Here is a 15,925-nt window from a genome sequence, read left to right as displayed (position 1 = left end):
TGGGTAAGTCAGGAGGAGTGAGAGGTGGGGATTGGGTAAGTCAGGAGGAGTGAGAGGTGGGGATTGGGTAAGTCAGGAGGAGTGAGAGGTGGGGATTGGGTAAGTCAGGAGGAGTGAGAGGTGGGGATTGGGTAAGTCAGGAGGAGTGAGAGGTGGGGATTGGGTAAGTCAGGAGGAGTGAGAGGTGGGGATTGGGTAAGTCAGGAGGAGTGAGAGGTGGGGATTGGGTAAGTCAGGAGGAGTGAGAGGTGGGGATTGGGTAAGTCAGGAGGAGTGAGAGGTGGGGATTGGGTAAGTCAGGAGGAGTGAGAGGTGGGGATTGGGTAAGTCAGGAGGAGTGAGAGGTGGGGATTGGGTAAGTCAGGAGGAGTGAGAGGTGGGGATTGGGTAAGTCAGGAGGAGTGAGAGGTGGGGATTGGGTAAGTCAGGAGGAGTGAGAGGTGGGGATTGGGTAAGTCAGGAGGAGTGAGAGGTGGGGATTGGGTAAGTCAGGAGGAGTGAGAGGTGGGGATTGGGTAAGTCAGGAGGAGTGAGAGGTGGGGATTGGGTAAGTCAGGAGGAGTGAGAGGTGGGGATTGGGTAAGTCAGGAGGAGTGAGAGGTGGGGATTGGGTAAGTCAGGAGGAGTGAGAGGTGGGGATTGGGTAAGTCAGGAGGAGTGAGAGGTGGGGATTGGGTAAGTCAGGAGGAGTGAGAGGTGGGGATTGGGTAAGTCAGGAGGAGTGAGAGGTGGGGATTGGGTAAGTCAGGAGGAGTGAGAGGTGGGGATTGGGTAAGTCAGGAGGAGTGAGAGGTGGGGATTGGGTAAGTCAGGAGGAGTGAGAGGTGGGGATTGGGTAAGTCAGGAGGAGTGAGAGGTGGGGATTGGGTAAGTCAGGAGGAGTGAGAGGTGGGGATTGGGTAAGTCAGGAGGAGTGAGAGGTGGGGATTGGGTAAGTCAGGAGGAGTGAGAGGTGGGGATTGGGTAAGTCAGGAGGAGTGAGAGGTGGGGATTGGGTAAGTCAGGAGGAGTGAGAGGTGGGGATTGGGTAAGTCAGGAGGAGTGAGAGGTGGGGATTGGGTAAGTCAGGAGGAGTGAGAGGTGGGGATTGGGTAAGTCAGGAGGAGTGAGAGGTGGGGATTGGGTAAGTCAGGAGGAGTGAGAGGTGGGGATTGGGTAAGTCAGGAGGAGTGAGAGGTGGGGATTGGGTAAGTCAGGAGGAGTGAGAGGTGGGGATTGGGTAAGTCAGGAGGAGTGAGAGGTGGGGATTGGGTAAGTCAGGAGGAGTGAGAGGTGGGGATTGGGTAAGTCAGGAGGAGTGAGAGGTGGAGATTGGGTAAGTCAGGAGGAGTGAGAGGCCTTATAATGTTGGTGTAGATTGGGTAAGTCAGTAGGAGGAAGATTAGATCAGTGTAAGCTGACCGACAGTCTGGTCAGTGGCCCTAGTCATCAATAAATACCAGTCATCACTCATTACTGTGACAGTTAATTACCAGCCCACTGACCATTAAACATACAGAGTAGGGCATCACTGACCACAGTTAATATAGCTGTACAGACTGAAGCAAGGAAAAGCTGTCCACTGAAAACAGTTAGCACAGCTACAAAGAACAACAGCTCGTCAGCCGATGGTGTTAGATAACTAGAATAACAGTCAAAGAACAGGTGTCAAACACAGAAAACAGGTGTCACAGATAAATAACAGGTGTCACATACAGACAACAGGTGTCACAGACAGACAACAGGTGTCACATACAGATAACTGGTGTCACAGACAGACAACAGGTGTCACAAACAGATAACAGGTGTCACAGACAGATAGCAGGTGTCACAGACAGACAACTGGTGTCACAGACAGACATTAGGTGTCACATACAGACAACAGGTTTCACAAACAGATAGCAGGTGTCACAGACAGACAACAGGTGTAACAAACAGATAGCAGGTGTCACAGACAGACAACAGGTGTAACAAACAGATAGCAGGTGTCACATACAGACAACAGGTGTAACAAACAGATAGCAGGTGTCACAGACAGACAACAGGTGTAACAAACAGATAGCAGGTGTCACAGACAGACAACAGGTGTAACAAACAGATAACAGGTGTCACATACAGACAACAGGTGTCACATACAGACAATGTGTACAGGTGTCAGAGACAGACAACAGGTGTCACATAAAGACAACTGGTGTCACCACAGATAACAGGTGTCACAAATAGACAACTGGTGTAACAGACAGATAACATGTCATCACAGACAGATAACAGGTGTCACCACAGATAACAGGTTTCATAGACATACAACAGGTGTAACAGACAGACAACAGGTGTAAAGGACAGACAACAGGTGCCACATAAAGACAACAAGTATCACAGACAGACAATGGGTGTCACAGACAGATAACAGGTGTCACAGACAGATAACAGTTGTCACAGACAGATAGCAGGTGTCACAGACAGACAACAGGTTTCACAGACAGATAACAGGTGTCACAGACAGACAACAGGTGTCACTGACAGATGACAGTTGTCACAGACAGACAACAGGTTTACAGACAGACAATGGGTGTCACAAACAAATTACAGGTGTCACAGACAGATAACAGGTGTCACAGATAAACAAATGTTGTCAAAGACAGACAACAGGGGGCACAGACAGACAACAGTGTAACAGACAGACAACAGGTGTCACAGACAGATAGAAGGTGTCACAGACAGATAACAGGTGTCACAGATAAACAAATGTTGTCAAAGACAGACAACAGGGGGCACAGACAGACAACAGTGTAACAGACAGACACCAGGTGTCACAGACAGATAGAAGGTGTCACAGACAGATAGAAGGTGTCACAGACAGACAACAGGGGGCACAGACAGACAACAGGTGTCACTGACAGATAACAGGTGGCACAGACAGACAGAAGGTGTCACAGACATATAACAGTTGTCACAGACAGACATCAGGTGTCACAGACAGGTAACAGGTGTCACAACCAGATAAAAGGTGTCACAGACATATAACAGGTGTCACAGACCGATAGAAGGTGTCACAGACATAAAACAGTTGTCACAGACAGACAGAAGGTGTCACCGACAGATAACAGGTGTCCCAGACAGATAGCAGGTGTCACAGACAAACAACAGGTGTCACATACAGACAACAGGTGTAACAAACAGATAACAGGTGTCAGAGACAGACAACAGGTGTAACAAACAGATAACAGGTGTCACAACCAGATAAAAGGTGTCACAGACAGATAACAGGTGTCACAGACAGACAACAGGTGTCACAGACAGACAGAAGGTGTCACAGACAGATAACAGGTGTCACAACCAGATAAAAGGTGTCACAGACAGATAACAGGTGTCACAGACAAACAACAGGTGTCACAGACAGACAGAAGGTGTCACAGACAGATAACAGGTGTCAGAGACAGACAACAGGTGTCACAGACAGACAGAAGGTGTCACAGACAGATAACAGGTGTCAGAGACAGACAACAGGTGTCACAGACAGACAACAGGTGTCACTGACAGATAACATTTGTCACAGACACACAACAGGTTTCACAGACAGACAATGGGTGTCACAAACAGACTACATGTGTCACAGACAGATAACAGGTGTCACAGATAAACAAAGGTTGTCAAAGACAGATAGAAGGTGTCACAGACAGATAACAGGTGTCACAGACAGACAACAAGTATCACAGATAAATAATGGTTGTCAAACACAGACAACAGGGGGCACAGACAGACAACAGGGGGCACAGACAGACAACAGTGTAACAGACAGACAACAGTATAACAGACAGACAACAGTGTAACAGACAGACAACAGGTGTCACAGAAAGATAACAGGTGTCACAGCAGGTTTCATAGACATACAACAGGTGTAACAGACAGACAACAGCGTAACAGACAGACAACAGGAGACACAGACAGACAACACGGGGAACAGACAGACAAGAGGGGGCACAGACAGATAACGGGTGTCACAGATAAACAATAGTTGTCAAAGACAGACAGCAGGGGGAACAGACAGACAAGAGGGGGAAAAGACAGACAACAGGTGTAACAAACAGATAGCAGGTGTCACAGACAGAGAACAGGGGGCACAGACAGCCAACAGGGGGACCAGCTAGCCAACAGGGGGCCCAGACAGACAACAGGGGGAACAGATCGACAACAGGGGGCACAGAAAGACAACAGGGGGAACAGATCGACAACAGGGGGCACAGAAAGACAACAGGGGGAACAGATAGACACCAGGGGGCACAGACAGACCACAGGGGGCACAGACAGCCAACAGGGGGCACAGACAGCCAACAGGGGGCCCAGACAGACAACAGGGGGCACAGACAGACAACAGGTGTAACATACAGACAACAGGTGTCACAGACAGATAACAGGTGTCACAGACAGATAACAGGTGTCAGAAAGAATAACAAATGTCATAGTTAGGAAATAGGTGTTGCAGACAGATATATATATTACGTACAATCAATATTGTTGACAGGTGCTGAGAGAACAGCTATGTAATGAAGTTTGAAGTCTACATCACTCTCGCAGACAGAAAAAGAACATATATTAGATTTACAAAAGGCGCGCTTCAGTATATTTCACCTGATGCCTGCCTTGCTACAAGATATACTAGTTCGGATATTTCTAAACATTTTCTTCAGGTAGGTTTGTATGGATTATGAAAAGTTCTTTTTACACAACGTTAACCAATACAATTTTCTATGTGACATTTCGATGACTAGTACGATATGTACACTGTCACCTGTATCAGACAAATGACCAGTGAAGTGTATGCACACAAAGGTGTAAAATGTGTACGAGTTGTCCACAAAATTGATGTCGATTTTGGCGGCTTACAATAGTTGTTATATATGTTCTGAAATTGCTCGATTCAGCTACACTTTGTTTACTACTTGATCATAGATGTGCGAGAGTCTTTGAGTGGGTAAATCGGAACACCATGTCAAGAATTTGAAAGATCTAGCGGAAGCTATATCTACCTTCATGATTCAGGAAGATGAAGAATTTATTTCACATGATGTTGTCTCTCTCTTTACCAACAGACCGGGGAAGCCCATTGACGACGCACTTAGAATCATTCGGAAAAGCTTAGAATTAGACAGATCCTGGCGCAAAAATACAAACCTCCAGATTCAGGACATAATGGATTTGCTGGAATTTGTGCTGACAACAACATATTTTAGTTTACGAAACAACATCTATCAACAACGCTTCGGCACTGCTATGGGTAGTCCAGTGTCTCCCATTGTGGCCAATTTGTTCTTGGAACATCTGGAACAAGAAGCAATAGCCACTGCCCCCATAGAATGCAAGCCTATAGCTTATGAAAACGATACGTTGACGACATACTTGAGATAATCAAGAAGAGGTCACAGAAGGATTTGACCACACATATCAACACCATAGATGCCACTAACAACATCAAATTTACATGTGAGGAAGAAACCAATGGCACAATTCCCTTCCTAGACACTCTACTGGTAAAGACAGAAGACAGAACCGTGAAGGTATGATTCTATAGAAAAAAGACCCATACGGACCATTACCTGAACTTCAAATCTCACCATCCTTTGCACCAGAAGTTAGGCGTCGTACGTACATTGCTCAACAGATTTGATACAATAGTCACAGAACAACAGGACAAAACACAATAGCAGAATCACATCGCTAGGGCAATGAGAACATGTGCATATCCGGAATAGCTAGGCCCTAAAACGGGTACAAAAACAGTGTCAAAATAAGGGGATGAACAAGAAAGGGCCTATCAAGGATCAGAACAAAACCAAAGGTCAAGTGGTCATCCCGTATATAAAGGGTTTATCTGAAACCATCCAGATGATATATCCCGGTCATGGCATAGCAACAGCCATGAAGCCCCGCAAGATGCTTCACAATATCTTAGTACACCCAAAGGATAAAACACCGAAAGAAAACGTCGCAGAATGTGTATGCAAAATTGGATGCAAAAACTGCGACGCCTCGTATATTGGAGAGACTTGAAGGCGATTTGGGGTCTGTCTTGGTGAACACAGGAAAGATACAGAAACCCAAGAAGGTAGGAAATCCACATGATCAGAAAGGATGCAGTCGGAGTCCCAGATAAATAAATTGGCAATCACAGACCATGCCACACAGAAAAATCATGTGATTGACTGGGATAACTCTAAAGTTTTGGACAGAAAAGCAATCTGTTCAAGCAGCAGATAAAGGAAGCCATCTGGATACCCCGCAGTGGGACAGTTTTAAATCGAGACGAGGGGGCTCAAAGACTCACACATCTGTGACCAAGTATTAAACAAAGCGTAGCTGAATTGAGTCATTTCGGTACATATATAACAACGTTTGTACATACGCTTACAGTGTAGCCGAAATCAAACATCGATTTTGTGGACAACTTGAACACATTTTACACTTTTGTGTGCATACGCTTCACTTGTCATTTGTCTGATGAAGTTGACACTGTGCATATCGTACTAGTCATTGAAGCGTCACATAGAAAATTTTGCATATCGTACTAGTCATTGAAGCGTCACATAGAAAATTTTATTGGTTTTATAAAAAGATCTTTCATAAAAGATATACTAGTGTTCAAGCATCAAAACGACCAAGATCAAATCTCAACTGTGGACAAGTGATCTCTTGTTGATGTCACTGTCAACTCAAGCTCAACATGCCACTTTGAGCCTATACATGTAACAAGGTCACTATTTCCTGAAAAAAATGACCCCTATAGGGTAAGTATCATATCTACAAAATAGCACCCAATATGTGTTAGAATCATATAGGTATGCCATGTTTCTGTCATTGACTAAATGTTTTTTTAAATACAGCACTTTTACACTTGCTCAACTTCAAAAGAATGCAGTGTTGCCGGACAATCACTAGTACATCGGCTAAATATAGTTCAGTATAGCACTGCCATACAATTCACTAGTACATTGGCTAAATATAGTTCAGTAATGTGGGACAATCATGAGAACATACATTGGCCAGTACGGTACTGCTGCTGGACTGTTTAGAAGAGGAAGTGCCTTTTAATTTCCAATAAATAATGTTCATCCCAAACGTTATTGTTTAAAACTTTATTCAATTGAAAACACATATTTGTTACTTTATTACTTGCAAAATTGAAAAAAAATAAGAAACATAAACTTTCTACAAAACAGTAGTGACTGATCATGAATAGCCTGAATTAGGTATTGCCTCACATGAACACTAACATCAGATGGAGACAATCAATATGTTTATGAGAAGAAGCAATTGATATATGCCATATATCTACATTGTCTTAAAACACACTCACATAGCCTGTTAGGAGCTGAGAGCTCATATTGAGCCCGAGTGCAAGAGCTAGAAGCTCATGCTAATATATTGAGCCCAAGTGTAGGAGTTAGAAGCTCAAGCTTAAATTGAGCCCAAGTGTAGAAGTTAAGTCATATTGAGTCTTAAAGTAGTATAGTAATTGGTACCCAAACTTTAACACCATCTATAAATATTTCAAAATATGTAATTTCTATCGAAAGTTAGCAATTTTAAATTACATTTTGGAGGTGAAATTTATTTAACTGCAGTTATATAAATGTATAAAATATTTGGCTATTTAGAGATGGCAGGGGCAAGGTTGTTGGGAAAGAAACCTTGGTGCACTGACTGATAACAGACATAGCCTTAGACTGGCCCTGGGATAGTATTGGCATTCCTAAGTCTCAGAGGAGAAAACTGCTAATATTTCACTGTGAGAACAATCCACTTATTATAAGGGAGCAGCCTTTTCCTGTCCCAGACACCAACACGTCCAAAGCCCTGCGATCGTGAACAGAATGATCTTTTTACCAGGAAGGTCATTGTGGTGTTCTTTTCTACAGACTTAATACAATGGAGAACTGATGGTAGTAAAACTCTGTATATATCATCACAGCATAGCTATATATAGCTGTCTGCCCTATAACTATATATACAGGTCACTTTGTGTAGTCACAACATATATGTCCCCTATAACTATATATACAGGTCACTTTGTGTAGTCACAACATACATGTCCCCGTATAGCTATATATACAGGTCACTTTGTGTAGTCACAACACACATGTCCCCTATAGCTATATATACAGGTCACGTTGTGTAGTCACAACCTACATGTCCCCTATAGCGATATATACAGGTCGCTTTGTGTAGTCACAACATACATGTCCCCTATAGCTATATATACAGGTCACTTTGTGTAGTCACAACATACATGTCCCCTATAGCGATATATACAGGTCGCTTTGTGTAATCACAACATACATGTCCCCTATAGTTATATATACATGTCGCTTTGTGTAGTCACAACATACATGTCCCCTATAGCTATATAAACAGGTCACTTTGTGTAGTCACAACACACATGTCCCCTATAGCTATATATACAGGTCACTTTGTGTAGTCACAACATACATGTCCTCCATAGCTATATATACAGGACACTTTGTGTAGTCACAACATACATGTCCCCGTATAGCTATATATACAGGTCACTTTTTGTAGTCACAACACACATGTCCCCTATAGCTTTATATACAGGTTACGTTGTGTAGTCACAACATACATGTCCCCTATAGCGATATATACAGGTCGCTTTGTGTAATCACAACATACATGTCCCCTATAGTTATATATACAGGTTACTTTGTGTAGTCACAACACACATGTCCCCTATAGCTTTATATACAGGGCACCTTGTGTAGTCACAACATACATGTCCCCTATAGCTTTATATACAGGTCACTTTGTGTAGTCACAACACACATGTCCCCTATAGCTTTATATACAGGTCACGTTGTGTAGTCACAACATACATGTCCCCTATAGTTATATATACAGGTCACTTTGTGTAGTCACAACACACATGTCCCCTATAGCTATACAGGTCACTTTGTGTAGTCACAACACACATGTCCCCTATAGTAATATATACAGGTCACTTTGTGTAGTCACAACATACATGTCCCCTATAGCTTTATATACAGGTCACTTTGTGTAGTCACAACATACATGTCCCCATATAGCTATATATCCAGGTCACTTTGTGTAGTCACAACATACATGTCCCCTATAGCTTTATATACAGGTCACTTTGTGTAGTAACAACATACATGTCCCCATATAGCTATATATCCAGGTCACTTTGTGTAGTCACAACATACATGTCCCCGTCTAGCTATATATACAGGTCACTTTGTGTAGTCACAAAATACATGTCCCATATTGCTATATATACAGGTCACTTTGTATAGTCACAACATACATGTCCCCTATAGCTATACAGGTCACTTTGTGTAGTCACAACATACATGTCCCCTATAGCTATATATTCAGGTAACTGTGTGTAGTCACAACATACATGTCCCCTATAGCTATATATACAGGTAACTGTGTGTAGTCACAACATACATGTCCCCTATAGCTATACAGGTCACTTTGTGTANCACTTTGTGTAGTCACAACATATATGTCCCCTATAGCTATATATACAGGTCACTTTGTGTAGTCACAACATACATGTCCCCTATAGCTATACAGGTCACTTTGTGTAGTCACAACATACATGTCCCCATATAGCTATATATCCAGGTCACTTTGTGTAGTCACAACATACATGTCACCTATAGCTATATATACAGGTCACTTTGTGTAGTCACAACACACATGTCCCCTATAGCTGTATATACAGGACACTTTGTGTAGTCACAACATATATGTCCCCTATAGCTATATATACAGGTCACTTTGTGTAGTCACACCATACATGTCACCTATAGCTATATATACAGGTCACTTTGTGTAGTGACAACACACATGTCCCCTATAGCTGTATATTCAGGACACTTTGTGTAGTCACAACATATATGTCCCCTATAGCTATATAGACAGGTCACTTTGTGTAGTCACAACATTGTGTAGTCACAACATACATGTCCCCTATAGCTATATATACAGGTAACTTTGTGTAGTCACAACATACATGTCCCCATATAGCTATATATACAGGTCACTTTGTGGAGTCACAACACACATGTCCCCTATAGCTGTATATTCAGGACACTTTGTGTAGTCACAACATATATGTCCCCTATAGCTATATATTCAGGTCACTTTGTGTAGTCACAACATATATGTCCCCATATAGCTATATATCCAGGTGACTGTGTGTAGTCACAACATACATGTCCCCTATATCTATACAGGTCACTTTGTGTAGTCACAACATATATGTCCCCTATAGCTATATAGACAGGTCACTTTGTGTAGTCACAACATTGTGTAGTCACAACATACATGTCCCCATATAGCTATATATCCAGGTGACTGTGTGTAGTCACAACATACATGTCACCTATAGCTATATATCCAGGTCACTTTGTGTAATATACAGGTCACTTTGTGTAGTCACAACACACATGTCCCCTATAGCTGTATATTCAGGACACTTTGTGTAGTCACAACATATATGTCCCCTATAGCTATATATATAGGTCACTTTGTGTAGTCACAACATGCATGCCCCCTATAGCTATACAGGACACTTTGTGTAGTCACTACATATATGTCCCCTATAGCTATATATACTGGTCACTTTGTGTAGTCACAACATACATGTCCCCATATAGCTATATATCCAGGCCACTTTGTGTAGTCACAACATACATGTCCCTTATAGCTATATATTCAGGTCACTTTGTGTAGTCACAACATATATGTCCCCTATAGCTATATAGACAGGTCACTTTGTGTAGTCACAACATTGTGTAGTCACAACATACATGTCCCCATATAGCTACATATCCAGGTCACTTTGTGTAGTCACAACATATATGTCCCCTATAGCTATATAGACAGGTCACTTTGTGTAGTCACAACATGCATGTCCCCTATAGCTATACAGGACACTTTGTGTAGTCACAACAAACAATAAGATCCCTTTCCTATAAATAGAGGTGTCAGTATACAGGTGCTATGTACTTGCAGTGATACATTATGTACGCCAAAGGTCTGAGTGTTGATTGTTAAGTCGTTAACAAGAATTGTACCTACCTTCCTGTAAACATTGACACAAGAGTACTCATGTCTACTCCAAATCATATGACACAGTGGTAAAGAGTCTCCGGTTCTAGGAAATATCCTGTTCTATAGAGTTTCCGGTTCTATAGAATATCTGCTCCTAGAGATGTTCCATTCTAGAAAGTCTGCAGTTCTAGAGAATATTCAGTCCTTATAGAGTTTCCTGTTTATAGAATATCTTGTCTTAAAGACTTTCCATCGTAGAGAGTTTCCGGTCCTAGAGAATAATCTGGTCCTAGAAATTCTAACAGCAGCACAGCTTATCCCACTCCGACACTGAGAGAAACAATGAGGTTATCTTCCGCAGGAACAACTTCTAGTATGCCTCTCAATTTATGTAAATAAAGTTCCCCTGGTACCGAATGGAAGCTGAAAAAATGCTCTTAATCGCGGAGTACAGCAGACAGTGCTATGGAAGGCTTAACTCCGAAACACGGCCGTACACACACAGGAGTTTCCCCATCCAAACACTCCAGTAACTCACTATACCAATACTCCTAGGGAGACGGATGCTTTCCTAGCGGTGCAGTCTGGGTATACACAATATTCCCTGGTTGTCATAAAATTGCTTGCCACATAAAGATCTGACAATTTTCCAAAAAAAAATATGAATTGCGCTTTTGGAGAAAATGCAAATGCTTTTTGAAATTCCTCTTTTCAAGGATTTGATGGGCACCACACATTTGACAACTTGCCAAAAAAATGGTAGGTGATTTGAAAAAAACTGCATTTCAAACTCGAAACAGCACATTAAAATGCATGTTTTTTCTCCATTTCTTATCTGTATTCACTTTCAAGGAATTTACTGTCTGATTTGTGGCCAAATTTTACCTTATAGAGAAGCACAGCCACAGGTACTATATATATATATAAGCACACTTTGGCTAGTTCTTTTGAAGTTCTCTAAATCTTAATTCAGCTTTTCCTGTAAAGTCTCTGCCACTTACCTAAAGACTTGGATTTTTCACTTTCTGAACCTCAAACTTTCCTAGTCTGTCCACAAGCTGTCCTTTGAAGTCTCGGCCACTTCTGTAGATATCACCCTCATTAAACAATTGTTCAAGTGGTATGATACACTACCTCTGTCTCAAACTAACTCTTCAATGTAATTACATTGCTTGTTAGCCAATTCATATAATTACTGTAATACAATAGATTGACCGTCAACAACCTAACGAGGTTCCTAGGTGAAACGTTTCTGTGGAGACTAATTACAGTCACACACAACTATAGCCAGTGGTTTCCTCTCCTCAATGTTGAAAAGTTCAGCTACACTAGTACTGTAGAAAAACATCTGACACCATAATCAACAGTTAATTATGTAACCAGACATACACGTCTTTCCTCTTTTCTATCCACTATTCTATTATTATGAATGACACAATGTAATGATTCCCGTCTCCACTTACTCAGGTCACCATGATTCCCTACAATTACACAAGCTGGTCTCTATCCCTGTCAGTGAGTAAATATCTGATGTCTGTAACTGTCAGTGAGTGAATATCTGGTGTCTATATCTGGTCAGTGAGTGAATATCTGGTTTCTGTATCTGTCAGTGAGGGAATATCTGGTGTCTGTATTTAGTCAATAAGTGAATATCTGGTGTCTATATCTGGTAAGTGAGTGAATATCTGGTGGCTGTATCTGTCAATGAGGGGGTATCTGGTGTCTGTATCTGTCATTGAGTGAATATCTGGTGGCTGTATCTGTCAATGAGGGGGTATCTGGTGTCTGTATCTGTCAATTAGTGAATATCTGGTGTCTATATCTGGTCAGTGAGTAAATATCTGGTGTCTGTATTTAGTCAATAAGTGAATATCTGGTGTCTATATCTGGTCAGTGAGTGAATATCTGGTGTCTGTATCTGTCAATGAGTGAATATATTAGGCTGGGGTCTATATCAAGTCAGTAAGTGAATATCTGGTTTTTGAGTTGATATCTATATAGTGTCTTTATCCAGTCAATGAGTGAAAAGCTGGTGTCTATATCTAGTCATTTAGTGAATATATGGTGTCTATATGTCCAGTCAGTAAGTGAATATCTGGTTTTCGAGTTGATATCTAGTGTCTTTATCCAGTCAATGAGTGAAAAGCTGGTGTCTATATCTAGTCATTTAGTGAATATATGGTGTCTATATGTCCAGTCAGTGAGTGAATATCTAGCCTCTATCCTTAGCCAGCAAATACATATTTAGTTACTCTTTCTAAAGTAGATGCCCTGATGCTCTGCCAACGTTGGTTAATATCATTGTACCTTAATTTGTATGTCTGTCCAATCAGCAGGATGACTATAATTCGCCGTCTGAGTCAATATGTCAACCCCGTGGTGAATTGATCAAATTACCCGTGATTGTCATGGCACAGTAAACTCATATCTTGGTTCTTGTCCTGTGATTTCCAGAGAGTACGATTAGGCAGTCGTCCTAACAACAAGTGTATATATATATATATAACACATGTGATAGCGGAATAACCCTCCACACTACCTATGTATTAACCAAAATATCTAAATACTACATACTACTTATTGGCTGTTCGTCTTTCGTTAATTCTTATACAAGTTATAATCAAGGATTTCTAAAGTCTATCATTAAAGCAATATCAGCTTTACATCTATGCATAAGATCCTTGCATGTTTCCCAAGACAAAATCCACAAACCATGGATTTCTTCTGTCTGCCAAGAGAATGTGGTCATAGATATGAGATTTCTCCTATTTGTTCAAAGTCTCATCAAAAATAAAGGATATCTTCTTTCTATCTACAGAATACAGTCACAAATAAGTTTCCTCCTGTCTGTCTAGAATATAGATAGAAAGTAGTCAATGAATATTTTTCCCCTGCAAAGTCTATAAAGTTGTGTATTTGATAATGAAAGTCTAATTCAATTTTATCAGCGTTCTCATATCTCCCATCTAATCAATTATTGAGTGGTCGTTAAAACACATGGTTAAGTCTGTCTGTCTATCCCTGACACCATCCTTCTTTTTTAACCTCAGTATCTGAGCTCCACATGTTCAGACAAGCACATGTATTAAGCCGTCGAAATTCCCAGCTTATCTCCGGATTACTTAACCTCTCTGGCACTGGGTTCGTCTTCGATGACTGGTCAATGTTAAATGGTCACTAGGCTCGTCTGCTCTTTTGTCCGTTTTCAATAAAGCCCAACAAATATTTGTGTCGTGTATTATGTTGCCTAGTGGTGCCACAGCACAGGGCGTGAAGCCCGATCAATGTGTACCGATCAGCAGCTCCGCTTTACAGCCAGAGTCTGTGTCACGCAATCCCAGAACAGTGGCGTAACATTTACTACAGATTATAACTAGTCCCACCTATACCTAACTATCAGATTATAACTAGTCCCACAAACACCTTACTGTCAGATTATAACTAGTCCCACCTATACCTTACTGTCAGATTATAACTAGTCCCACCTATACCTAACTGTAAGTTTATAACTAGTCCCACAAACACCTAACCACAGATTATAAATAGTCCCACCTATAACTAACTGTCAGATTATAACTAGTAGTCCCACCAACACCTAACCACAGCTAATAACTAGTCCCACCTATACAAAACTGTAAGATTATAACTAGTCCCCCCAACACCTAACTGTAAGATTTTAACAAGGCCCACCAACACCTAACTGTAAGATTTTAACAAGTCCAACCAACACCTAACTGTCAGATTTTAACAAGTCCCACCAACACCTAACGATTATAACTAGTCCCACCGATACCTAACTGTCAGATTATGACTAGTCCCACCAACACCTTGCTGTCTGATTATAACTAGTCCAGATTATAACTAGTCCCACAAACACCTAACTGTAAGATTCTAACAAGTCCCACCAACACCTAACAGTAAGATTATAACTAGTCCCACTTATACCTAACCACAGATTAAAACTAGTCCACCAACCCCTAACCACAGATTATAACTAGCCCCACCTATACCTAACCACAGATTATAAATAGTCCCACCTATAACTAACTGTCAGATTATAACAAGTCCCACCTATACCTAACCACAGATTATACCTAGTCCCACCTATACCTTACTGTCAAATTATAACTAGTCCCACCAAGACCTAACAGTCAGATTATAACTAGCCCCACCTATACCTAACTGTCAGTTTATAACTAGTCCCACAAACACCTAACAGTCAGATTATAGCTAGTCCCACCTATACCTTACTGTCAAATTATAACTAGTCCCACCTACACCTAACTGTAAGATTATACCTAGTCCCACCTATACCTTACTGTCAAATTATAACTAGTCCCACCTACCCCTAACTATAAGATTATAACCAGTCCCACCAACACCTAACTGGCAGGTTATAACTAGTCCCACAAACACCTAACTGTAAGATTTTAACAAGTCCCTCCAACACCTAACCACAGATTATAGCTAGTCCCACCTATACCTTACTGTCAAATTATAACTAGTCCCACCTATACATAACTGTAAGATTATAACTATGCCCAATAAAACCTAAAAACAGATTATAACTAATCCCACCTATCCCTAACTGTCAGACTATAACTAATCCCACCAATACCTAACTGTAAGATTATAAATAGTCCCACCTGTACCTAACTGTAAGATTATAAATAGGCCCAATAAAAACTAACAACAGATTATAACTATTCCCACCTATACCTAACTGTAAGTTTATAACTAGTCCCACAAACACCTAACTGTAAGATTTTAACAAGGCCCACCAACACCTAACTGTCTGCTTATAACTAGTCCCACCTACACCTAACTATTAGATTATAACTAGTCCATAACT

The 15,925-nt window shown here is 41.3% G+C and overlaps 1 protein-coding gene across 1 annotated transcript in view; it reads right to left on the bottom strand.

Moving 5' to 3' along the window:
- The window catches only part of LOC110457058 (N-acetylated-alpha-linked acidic dipeptidase 2-like), a 100,403-nt gene extending 89,229 nt beyond the window's left edge, over positions 1–11,174 (bottom strand). Inside the window, exon 1 of the mRNA XM_021508156.1 lies at positions 11,101–11,174. Within this exon, the coding sequence (XP_021363831.1) occupies positions 11,101–11,132 (32 nt within the window). The 5' untranslated portion in view covers positions 11,133–11,174. The remainder of the gene's footprint in view (positions 1–11,100) is intronic.
- Positions 11,175–15,925: the final 4,751 nt, after the last annotated feature.

The sequence above is a fragment of the Mizuhopecten yessoensis genome, unplaced genomic scaffold (assembly GCF_002113885.1).
Source record: "Mizuhopecten yessoensis strain PY_sf001 unplaced genomic scaffold, ASM211388v2 scaffold9021, whole genome shotgun sequence".
Taxonomy (NCBI): Eukaryota; Metazoa; Mollusca; class Bivalvia; order Pectinida; family Pectinidae; genus Mizuhopecten; species Mizuhopecten yessoensis.
The sequence above is the reverse complement of the archived record's forward strand: the minus strand, read 5'-3'. Positions and strand labels throughout refer to the sequence as shown.